General features: G+C 34.7%; 1 protein-coding gene across 1 annotated transcript; it reads right to left on the reverse strand.

The window, feature by feature from the left end:
• Window positions 1-3,455: 3,455 nt before the first annotated feature.
• LOC111619538 (KRAB-A domain-containing protein 2-like) lies at window positions 3,456-5,299 on the reverse strand. Its single transcript, XM_023361278.1, has one exon. It carries the CDS (start codon window positions 4,974-4,976, stop codon window positions 3,606-3,608), a length of 1,371 nt encoding a protein of 456 aa, XP_023217046.1. The 5' UTR covers window positions 4,977-5,299; the 3' UTR covers window positions 3,456-3,605.
• Between the last annotated feature and the right edge of the window lie 7,221 nt (window positions 5,300-12,520).

Consider the following 12,520-nt stretch of genomic DNA (forward strand, 5'->3'; position numbering starts at 1 on the left):
ATTTATTGCAACAACTTAAATTGTTATGGCACTTTGAATTGCACAACAGCCCCTTTCTTTTACAACTGCATTTATTCGTGGAACATTTCTTTTTGCAATGGCAGCGTATATAGGCTTGCCCTCCACTTTTCGAATTAACTGCAGCTGCTTCTTTCAGCGATATTTGTTGAGAAGAAATCTCATCTATGGAAAGTAACTTTTCTTTACAAATTACGAACTGATTACGTGATTACAAACTGATCTGTTAATAGTGTCTTTTATTCGGATATCGCCGATGCCTTACCGGCGACCCCTATCTTCCTCCTCCACTCGATCTGACAAAACCGATTTTCATCTCACGGGATCAAAAGAACAAAAACGGCATCCAGTGACAAAGTAGTTTTCACCAAACCGTTTCCAGGAAAACAGGTACGACCTTGTCCTACCTCGGGCTATCCACAAAGGATTTGGCGACAGATTGTCTGTCGACATCGGCTTCTCGGGTGTCGTTTCGACCTCCACCAAAGCTTATCTGTGCTTGTCGACATATACCGGCGATTGTTCGAATGCATAATAATATAACCAAATATTCGGTCTTTCACCGACGTATTTTGTATGTGTCGACATTCTCTAATTTCGGTCTTTCACAGTAACGTATATATTTCCTAGTCATTGAAAAATCTATCACTAGGTTCTGGAACAAAACATGTTATTGATATTTTTGTCTCTAATTAGTTGAAATTGGTCCAACTATTAAAAATTATATCATAAAACAAACTTTAAAATCTGAAGATTCTGTTTTAGTTTTATATCAATACATTTGGTGGTGAGGTCATGTGTTAATAGATATATTAAATTTCAATAAAGAATTTTTTTATAAATATACAACAAAAGTAAACATTTTTCCATATAATATTTTAATAAATTTATTTTAAAACAGAATTTCCTATGTAATTGTTACAAAATTTAGTCTCAAATAAGCNGTCCAACTATTAAAAATTATATCGTAAAACAAACTTTAAAATCTGAAGATTCTGTTTTAGTTTTATATCAATACATTTGGTGGTGAGGTCATGTGTTAATAGATATATTAAATTTAAATTTCCACAAAATAATTTTTTTATAAATATACAACAAAAGTAAACATTTTTCCATATAATATTTTAATAAATTTATTTTAAAACAGAATTTCCTATGTAATTGTTACAAAATTTAGTCTCAAATAAGCATATTTAATAATTATGGATCTTATTTACAAACCATTTTAATGATTATATGAATAAATATAGACAATTTTGGAATAAATCATTTATGATTTTTCTTCTCTTCTAATTAATGCAATAAAATATAATACAGGTATACCTCGCCTTACGTCGGTAATTGGTTCTAGGAGAGGCGAAGTAAGTCGAATTTACTTGTCTCCGAATCTACTTGTCACTAGGCTAAACTATAAATTACCATTCCCAGTTCTGTATTTTATTTATTAATGCATTTTTAATAATATATGGTTAATAAGGATCTATTTTAAGCTTACAAACAAATAAATTTTAGTATTTAATATAGTACAGAAAAAAGTAATTAAATTTACGAATCCATGTACTGTAAATACAGTACATACTTGTAAATGTTTATATTTTAATATGATTTTATGTGCTTTAAACGCTTTTCTAGTGATATTACGACTTCAATATTTGTGGTGGACAGACGTAAAGTCGAATAAAATGACTTAAACTCGATTTTTATTTTCCCATATACTTTTTTGACAAACGATGTATAATCGGGAACGACGTAAGTGGAGGTATACCTGTATATAAACTTCAGCTGTAGCAATTAGCAAAACACTAAACAGATTCGATAAATACCATAAAATTTGAAACAAATACTAATAAACGTAGATATTATGAACATATTAAAACTTTAAAGGTTAAAAAAAGAATTAATGATAATTTAGGTGTAAAAATAGATGAAGGTTGGTATGATTATATTAGTAAAAATAAAAATAGATTTATGACGTAAAATGTATAATTATGCAAATTTTTGTACTGACATGGCTATTCTCTGGAATTTGATTGTTTTTTCTCCTTTTTAATTTGTGCAATGTTTCAGTCATCAGAGACATCAACTGTATGTATTGTGTCCATTGCTTTATTGTTTGATATTTGAAAGAGTCTGTAACTGATTATGATTGTGTTGAATTCTTTACTGCTGGCTTGATCGTGAAAACATGAAAAAAATATGTTATTGTATAGCACCTGTGAGATAATGCCAGTTTTTTAGTTGTCATGTCTTCATTCTTCTTTCGGCCTTTTAATATAACTTTTATGTATCTTATCTTGTGAGTTTACTTGAAACACTAACTGAAAAGGAACTATTTAAAGTCCGACATGCATTTCGGGTCTATCTTATAATGTAATCGAGATGGGCTGATGATGATAATAAGCGACAGAGACCAAACGGTTAAAATTTGAAATTTGGTACACAGGGTATGTCATGAGAATGTGCACTAAGAAGGGATTGTTCGAAATTCCCCCGCGGGGGAGAGGGAAAGAGTTAAGAATTACCCTGAACTCCGATTCTACTGTACTATTTTAGATTCGGTTATTTTGCGTTTTTGCGAGAAATTGAACATATTTTTAAACCTATCTAAAAATTCTCTATTAGTCTTCCAAGAGGGGGAACCTTATTATTGCACCCGGTGAAAATGGGTAAGATTGGCTATAATCTTAATCTTCTCTATCGTTACTTTTTGCTAGAGCAACGCCGGGCTCATCTGCTAGTTTTATATAATTTATACATATTGGTTTTAATTATTGTAAACTCTATTTTTAACAACTTGTGTATATGTTACCGGCAAAGTATGAAAAGCCGGCATTCTATAGAATACCTAGGCATTGTATATAATGCCTGGCGTTTTTAAGCAATCTATGAAATATGAGAATTATTACATACTTTCCCTAGGCATTGTATATAATACCTAGGCATTCTACAGAATGACAAATGCTATTTAGGCGAAGTATGGAAAAAGGTTCTGATAAGGCTATTATATAAATGACGTGCATTCCTCAAAAATACAAATGTTATTCTGAAAAAATAATGAGAGTGCCATTAAAAAAATTTATTCATAATGTGTAAAGAAAAATGAAAGTTGTACAAAACAAAATTTATGCCTTTCTTATTAAGGGAAACAAAATTTTCATATAAAAAATTACAATTAACCTACTTGTTGCAACATGGTAGGCTTGAATGACATTTTGAATTACATTTCATTACATTTTTCACGCAAAGACATTTCATATTTTGGCACTTTGTTTTACACATACATTTGACGAATCCTTGGCCGCTTCCACTGGACTGAGCAATTGCAACTGACCGGAGAGGAATTTCATGGTCAGGAATATCTTCAATTCTAAGCAAGTTCTTGGGGCATGGAGTGAATTGTGATCTCGCATATACTTGTTTTAAAATTCCTTCAGAAGTTCCAAGTCGGTAGAAACCATCCTCTGTCACACTCATTACAATTGCCAATATATTGCGCGAATCACCTCGCCCCTTGTCGACGTCAGGAATAGGAACTCGCACAGTAGTTCCCAAAGAAGCAGTGGGAAATTTTTTTTCCGAATTTATTTTCATTTTTTGGCTTGTATTTCCAGATTGATTTTAGAATTTATTTTACCTTCAATAGCATTTTCAGTTTTGAAACAAAGGGTGCACAAAATATCCATTTCATCATCTTTACTAGCATGGCCACAGAAGGTATGAATTTTTTGACGACATTTTTTGCATGCAAGTGCATCACTTGTTTCCTTTAAACACACACAACAGGTATCAGAAACGGAAATCTCTTCAGTAAGCATGTCTTCATCGTGTTGGTTTACTCCACTAACGACTATAATCTCATCTTGCGTAATCTGATTAGTTTCACCTTTTTCCATTGTTTTGACGCTTTCTATTACTTTTTCTAGCTGCTCCTCTGTATTTATGTCTTTTAATTCTGGTAGAAAAGAAAGCCCTACTTTAGGTTTGCAGCCAAAAAGAGCTTCGTATGGTGTTCTTTTGATCCCAGAATGATAAGCTCTATTTTTCATAAATTGAACGAAACGTAGTCCTTCACTCCAGCGGTCAGATTTGTTGTCCTGCATCCAAGTACAGAGCATATTTTCGATATCTTGATTAGCTCTTTCGACACTACCCTGGCTTTGTGAATGGCGAGGCTTCCCATGGACGATCTTCAGTGCTGGCCAAAACTCCTTCAAGCTGGTCACCACATTATTCGCAAATTCCCTACCATTGTCAGACTGTAATATAGACGGCGCTCCAAGCAACGAGAATATGTCCACTAGGTTGTAGGCTACTTCTTCAGCTCTTTTCGACGTTAGAGACTTAAGAATCACAAATTTTGTGAGATGATCTTGGTACACCATAATAAATTTGTATTCTCTATCTGGCTGAGACTGAAAGTCAATAAGATCTACTTGACAACGGGAATTAAATTCGGAAAAAATCATAGGTTTCACAACAATGCCCTTTTTAATACCTTTCTGTTTTTTCTGGCAAGGTTCACAAAGGTGGATGTACAGTTCAATATCATGACGTGTAACATTTTTGTATTTGATTGAAAGTTCTTTCAACATTCTATCACGTCCTCCGTGTCCAATAGCCAAATGAGCTTCATGAAGTACGTGAAATAACTCTGAGTCCGTGACGTAATACTGTATAGTACTGACGCCTTCTTTAACAGGATAAATGAGTTTACTTTTGTTTTCTACAATCATCACATCATAGCGATTCAGCAACCAATAGTCCCTGGGTTCCTTCTTAGTAGTCATTTTGGCTTTTTGTACATCATTTATTAACTTCTGGTAAGTAGTTTCGGTTAAGAAAATACTGTTTTTTGCAGCATTAACTCGAATTTTGCACAGTTCATCGTCGAATCGTTGTTTCATGTCTATAGACCATGACACCTTCTCCAACACTACAGCTTGCTCCTCCATTTTCATGGACCACAGTAAAAAACTAATTTTTTGTTGAACAAATTTAAGTAAAATTGCGTATTTTGACACTCCCGAACAAACCGCAAAGTGCAACTGACAAATTCTAAGCCTGAGCCGCTCGTTAAAAGTCACGTGCCTTGCCACGTGATATTTGAAACGAAACGGAGATGTATTTCATACTTTGCCGGTTTCTCATTTGGCATTCTATAGAATGCCTAGGAAATCTGTAAAATATAAATCGTTTCATAGATTGCCGGCTAGTTTTAGGCATTATATACAATGCCTAGGCATTCTATAGAATGCCGGATTTCAAACTTTGCCGGTAACATATATATTAAATTTAAGAAATTTTGTATTCATGTTCACTGGTGTGATAAGCCCTAACATAAAGTAACTGTATTAATGAATATGTTATACTTTATTAGCATTTACAATTATTTATGAATCCGATATTCACCCTGAAAATTAAGTTTTTTTGCATTCTGTAATAATTAAAAGTATAGAAAGTTTTTATAACAAAATCACATAAATAAAATTGTGTGTGGCGCCATCTGTTGTTATATTTTAATTAAAAACATCGAAGTTATTTTCTAAAAATCTCGCAACATCCGGGAAAGTTACGCAATCCGTTGCCGGATTTTTTTATTAGAGAGGTTTCGGCCGACGTTTTCAACGCCGAGCATGATTCCACTGACGTTCCAAACGCCATTGTCAAACTTCTAAGCTCGCAGGAAGGCGGCGCTGAACGTCCTACGTACACGTTTTTGCGTTGATAACGTCGGCCGCACCTCTCTATTATAAAAAGAAAATTAAATCGTTTGTTTCAAGCAGTAAGCCCATCACTTTTCTCGATTTCAGTATACGAACTATATTTTGAATCTTTCGTGTAAAATACATACACGACATTTTGTTTCGGACAGGTAAATTCATAAAATTCGCTTATTTAATATTTAATCACTTTAATTAACGTTTACATAACTAAACTATAACATCCATATTTAATATAACAATGTCCGATGACGCTACGTAACCGCTTTTAAAATGCCGTCAGATAAACGAAATATTACGAAAGGACGTAAAAATTCCGCTGTCGGTCAATCGGAAAATATTTGACGAACGAGAGGAAGGATTTCTTTTAGTTTTGGGGGTTGCGAGGTAAAGATGAGGTTCGATTAGAAGCAAGATTTTCTATAATCTTAATTTATTGTGGGACTCTCCAGATCCTTCATTATTTTGCTTAGGAATTTGTTTTCTATTACTACATATCTATAACGGTGTGAGGGTTAAAGATGTACGAGACAAGTATTCCAACAAATACCAACTAAACAATAGTTTATTACAACCGGGATTAACAGATAATACAGTGATGCCCGTCAGAGACAAATACACAGATGTATATATATATAACAGGTCTCTGTTCTCGTTCGGATTCTTACAATGAATTGTTATCACGATACGAATTCTAATTACTAACTTATAACTAACTTAATCTAACACTACAATAATGAGAGGAAAAGGAAGGAAGGAAAAGTCTACCGGTATTTAGCACAGGAGGTCCTGATTGGGGTTTCCGATGATTGTGGGGATTTTATCGATCGACATTGGAATATCCAACATTCCTGGTATGGTAATTGTCACTTGGATTTTGTCGACCACTATTTCTTATCGGACAAGTCACTAGTCCTTCTCCTTTCTTTTGGACTACTCTACACTCAGTACGTTCGGCTTGTTCTTTGTCCTCGAGGTCCGACTTACTGTCCCGATGATCCTTTCGCAACCTCTTCTCTTCGTGGCCCAGGCAAGAAGTCTTTCTCACCCCTTCAGTGTTGCCGGATCTGAAGGTTAAAAAGTCGCGTGGTTGTGCTCCAAAAGTAGCGGATTTGAACTGTTTGTAGCCCAAACAATAAAAATGAATTATTTTGCAACTATGCACTTTTATTAATGAAATAAGTTTGTAATATATGTATATACATACACAGGGTGTATCAGAATTTTAAAAATTTGGGGATTGCAGAGGATGAAATTTTGAACGTTTTGATATAAGGAACCTACAGCCGGAAATGAGATACGTATAAAGTTTCTACTGCATTTTGCACGTTCTATGAGGTCGGTATGCTGAATGATACAGCAGAATACAGTATTTATGACAAGTTTTATTGACAAAACAGTAGAGTACAATCAAACTGTACATCGAATCAGTGGCTGCACTACTTTAGAGTAAATGTTCAGTGTGACGACCACCAACTTCGTTACATAATGTGCAACGACGAACCATGTTTTGTCCGACTCTGTAAGATGCCACGCTCCCCTCTGATGGTATTAAATGCTGTAAAGATGCGCTCCGTAAGCTTATGAACTGTTCCTACAGGTGTTGCGTACACAAGGGACTCACGTTGACTAGCTGTGTGTTTACATCACAACGCCAGTGGATGCAAGGGGTGACCTGAAGAACGACAAGCACTGAGTACACAACGTCCTGTACACAGGCTCAGTTAGACCACTGTAGTTGTGTGTTTACAGTCTTTCATCCGCAGCAATAACATGACGTCAATGGATGGAAGGGTAGCTACCAAAGTGAAGGGCGGTCAAGCACTTCCTACCGCTGTAGACACTTTAGTTCAAATTTCCGATTATAGGTTCCTTATACCAAAACGTTCAAAATTTCATCCTTTACAATCCCCCAAATTTTTAAAACGTCATTCTGATACACCCTGTATATGGACATTCGGTGTATCTGCATCAATTTTCTCTAAATCAAAGCGAGTCATTCGCAGGCGAAGCGATTCATTTTTTGAACTTAGAGACTTAGCGACTGCGGCTTTTCTTTTCAGTTTTAAGGCCATCCTTTTCCATTGTATCAAGAACTGTTGTATCAAAATTTAATAACTTTTGGATCACTTATTGGGAGAGAAAATTGGCAATTCCAACAGCATAATGCTTGTAGTAGACAATCCACAATTTCACAAGCAATGTCGCCTCCGTGCTTGTGAAGTTGTGGATTGTCTACTGGAGCGAACGACTGATGGAAAACGGAAGCAAAGTATCTTAATCTTTGTTAAACGTTGCAACTTTATTTATATACTTAAGTGTAATGAAATTAAATAAAACTTTATTACTTTTGTATAATACAATAAGCGTTTTGCGATTTTATATATGAAAATAAAAAAGTAGCGTATTTTTAAGATTTGTAGCCTGAAGATAATTATCACTAGCCCAAAAAGTAGCGTGTCGCCCAATTTGAAATTTTTGTAGCGAGGGCACTTAAAAAGTAGCCCAATCCGCTACTTGTAGCCCAATCTGGCATCACTGCACCCCTTTTTTCTCCTTCTATATCCCCCGGGCAGGGCCCCTCCCTGTTCATGTCGATAAGCCACCAATCAGGACCCACGAATTTCCCGCTCCTGTCGGGTGACCGGAAATGGTCATTAGTAGAAAGAAGAAGAAGGAAAGGAAGGAACAAAGAATTCTAAATCTAAATACTATAGCTATGTATATACAAAAATGGCGGACAGCCACAACGGAATTGAAGGAGGCTGTGCAGGATAGAGGAACGTGGATGGCTTTGATCCATAGAGTGACCGAGAATCGGACACGACTAAACGGATAAGACGACGACGACTACTTACCAAATAAAAGGAGATATTATGCAAGTAGAATTAACAGTATCTACTAGAGGTTTACTTCGGAAAACCACTAAGCCTTTTGTTGTTTAATTTGTTTATAAATGATCATCCAGAGATATTTCATCGTTCTGATCTTTCGAGTTTTTACCTAAATGTCACGGATGAGCTGCATTGTCTTCTATATGCAGATGATTTATTACTACTAGCAGACTCGAAGTCATCTTTACAGAATAAACTGATTTTATTATATATTGAAAAATGATCATTGTGTTAATTTTCAGAAAACGGGATTGTGTTTTGTAATGGAAGAAGACTTCATAAAACTGATAAAATTTTTATTAACAATATAGACATTGTAACAACTTGAACTACAAAATATTTTAATAGCTGAATTTGATTACGTTCATCTTTCAGTGGCTATAACTGATCAAATATTACTATATAATGGGAGCAGCAAATAAGAATATATATTACGAGCAAATATTTATGACTGGCTGCAATTTTTAATTATATTTTTAACTTATTTAAAATATATGCTCTACTTCAAATTATAGTGTTTTGCCCCAGTACAGTACATCATACTTTTCCTGTCAGATGACCGGCATGACTCTATTCTATCTAAATCCTTTCAAGAAAACATTTTTGAATTGAAATAACGTGACTTCCGCTTTGCATCGGAGTTCGCATATAATTAATCGGGGCTTCGTGCCCGCGAGCATTCCACATCTGGTCTGTTTTCCTTTAACTCCGCTCTCGAGTTAAGGACAGACAGACGACAGTGGGAATTTGTAGGTCTACAATTTTTTAAATTGCAGCCCAGTAATAATATTTCATTTGATGGACATGTGAATGCATTAAGTGCTGCGATCTAATACTACCGTTAATTCCATTTTTATAAAACAATTATATACACGCAAGCGGAAGTTACTGTAGCATCAGTAACTACACGCTTCAACTCAAGATGAACGATGAATTGAGTGGAAGACTTCAGATGGCTGGATAGTTACCGCTCTGCTCTGGTGATCTGGAATCGAATCCGGATGGATCATCCCAGGAATTTTCGGAGATGATCCATCCAGGTATGTTTGGCCCCTGTTTTCCCATTGTGGGCCTTGGCCGAATCCATTATGAATTGCTATAAAAAAAAGCCTTAGCACGCACATAACGGACTTTAAAATGTACAAACTATCGCTCCCATATCGCTTCGTAATTAGACACATTGCATGAACTTAAACCCACCCAATTTTCCCTTTTCATAATATGGAATTTCCCCAGTAATACTTATGACATTTTTCTCAGTTGATTCGAAATATCTCTTTTTGGGGGAACTTCCCAATCTGGCAACTTATTGTCACAAATAATCACGGGATACTTCGCAGTTAGTCGGGTGGTTATTTTTAATTAGATAAAAATTTTTTTAGAAAAAGAACTTCTAAAAAAATTAATTTGTAAATTTTTTGAAATCAGATTTTTCTTCAACTCGGAAATCTCATCATGGCGAGAATTTAATACTGAGATTTTGGAATTACAGTAAAACCCCGCTTAACGTTTCTAGACAACAAAGCGCTAAGCGAAACAGCGTTAAACGAGGTCATTTTAAAAGAGTAAATAGGGATAGGGGAACACGCGACTAAAAATAAGCAAATTTTACTTTAATTTTAAGTTATTTTTATATTAATTTGTATAATAATAATATATATTAAACACCACATAAACATATGCACACAGAAATGTAAAGTTCATTTTTTGTATTGAAGGTCCTGACTTTATTGCAAAAGAAGAATAATTTCAGAAAAGTCGTGAAGTTTCATTTGTCGCTTTTTTCTTTCCTTAAGCAAATGACTGTAGAAGATCGCATCCAAAACTCCTCGTTTTGCTTTTACACTCCTTTCAAACTCTGGATCATTCGCTACAACTTGATCAACGATTTCGATTACCTTACCAAACTTTTACTAAGGAAATCTGTAGAGAAATTTTTTGGGTTCGTTTCTAGAATCTCTATTTTCCAGTTCCACATGAATTCCATGTTCTGCCAATTCTTGAAGGTCGTCATTGGTAAGGCCTTCACCAGAAACCTGCTGTAACTCCTCAATACCCTACTGGGCTATATCTCATAGTCCTGCTGTATTGATTAGGTTGAGTTTGATCAACCTAACGATACAGCGATAGGCTCTCCTCGTCTCCTCGTAGATACCTTCAGCCGTAATTTCTTTCACACTTCGTGCATTTATCAGTTAATTCTTGCCAAGCGAAGTCGATATTTCCTATGACATCCAGTCCAGGATGATATATTTTTTCCAAAATTGCACCAAAGAAACAGATTTAAAGAAAGTGCACTTTTTTGTTACCTTTTGCTGATTGGTTTGTGTTCGCAAAAGTAATCGTATTATATACGTATTTAAAAAGTTGGTGACTGTGGAACGATGGGGTAATCTGTAATGTTGTCATTTTTCGGATTTTGTTGTTTTTGGGGGTTAATTCTATTGTTTGTGGGAAAGGCTTGTTTTGCCTAACGGGCATCGCCTTGTGTAATTTTTTTTTTTAATAAACTCCATGTAACAAGCCCATTGGCGAAGCACGAACCCACGACCAGTATTCAGTGGTTTTAACTCGCCCACTTAAGGGTACTTTTACTTATAATGTATAATTACTCCTTTACAATATATAATATACAGGAAATTATTTTACATAAATTTTACAGAATGATTTTTTCTATACGCAATTCAGAACATTTGTAAATATATATAGATTCCTCCTTTTTATCATTTACAGTGGCGCGTTATAGTTTCATGGGGCCCAGGAAAATTGGGAGGCCTCGTACAATGTTGACCAATTTTCTTCGGAAAATCTTTTCTTATAAAAGATTTTATTTGGATTATAATAATACAAAATCAGATTTAAAATTCGAAATTTGAAACTTTAAAATTACTGTACAGCAAGACCCCACTTAACGCCGATTCGATATAACGCGGTCTGCTCGAAGCCTAAAAAAAGCTCAAAATTTACGCTGATTTAAATTATCGCGGCATTTCATTGATTCGTAGCACGAAATCATAAATAACTTTGTGAATCTTTTTCGGGTCTAACAGCCAATTTGCCATAAAAGTCCTCCCGTGAGATAGATCACCCATGTGTTGTTTGCCTAATATGTGTTATGTATTACATCATATGTGACGCCTCCACATCACCATGCCTATCGGCTAGGTGGCGATTTACTTTTGTCGTCTACCGTACAACAAAAAATTAATTGTGCATATCAACTACAGAAAATTAACAAGAATTTATGCATCAGAATACCAAGCCTAGAATTTATTAATTTTAGTCAAAACATTCCGCCAAATATCCCAAATGAGAAAATTTACGCTTAATCTCACGAAAATCGGGTTATCTTAAATGTTTTTTTTTTTTTTTTAAGTTAAAACTGAAATTTGTGTTTAATATAGTTAATAAATTAACTATAAAAAAGAGCGCACACTGTTGGGATCTACACATCCTGTATCCCAACAAAATCATGATTTAGAATATTTTACAGAAGTAAAATTTTTTAAAACACCAAGATAAACCTTCATCAAGGTATCACTATCTACTGAAATGTTTCCCGAAGACATCTTCCATCATTAGCGGTATTTTAATAGGCTATATAAAATTTTTCAATATATTTTTCGAACAAGATGAACAAGGCCAACTTTCCAGTCATGTTCTATGATTCAGTTTCAAAATTAATCATTTGAAGTTGATAAAAATTGAACATATAACAAAAAATACTAATACAGTAGAGCGTCGTTTATCCGAAAGGATTCCAGTTGGCAAATTAAATTTTCGCTAGTGCTGTGGCGCTGCAATCTTTGGCTATGTCTTGGGCTACTCAAATATTTTACGTTTTTGATAAAAAATTTATACTTCAGAAGTTAATTTAGTATTGTTTTT

Source organism: Centruroides sculpturatus, unplaced genomic scaffold, assembly GCF_000671375.1.
Source record: "Centruroides sculpturatus isolate CEXI.00-Female unplaced genomic scaffold, Cexi_2.0 scaffold179, whole genome shotgun sequence".
In the NCBI taxonomy this organism is placed as follows: Eukaryota; Metazoa; Arthropoda; class Arachnida; order Scorpiones; family Buthidae; genus Centruroides; species Centruroides sculpturatus.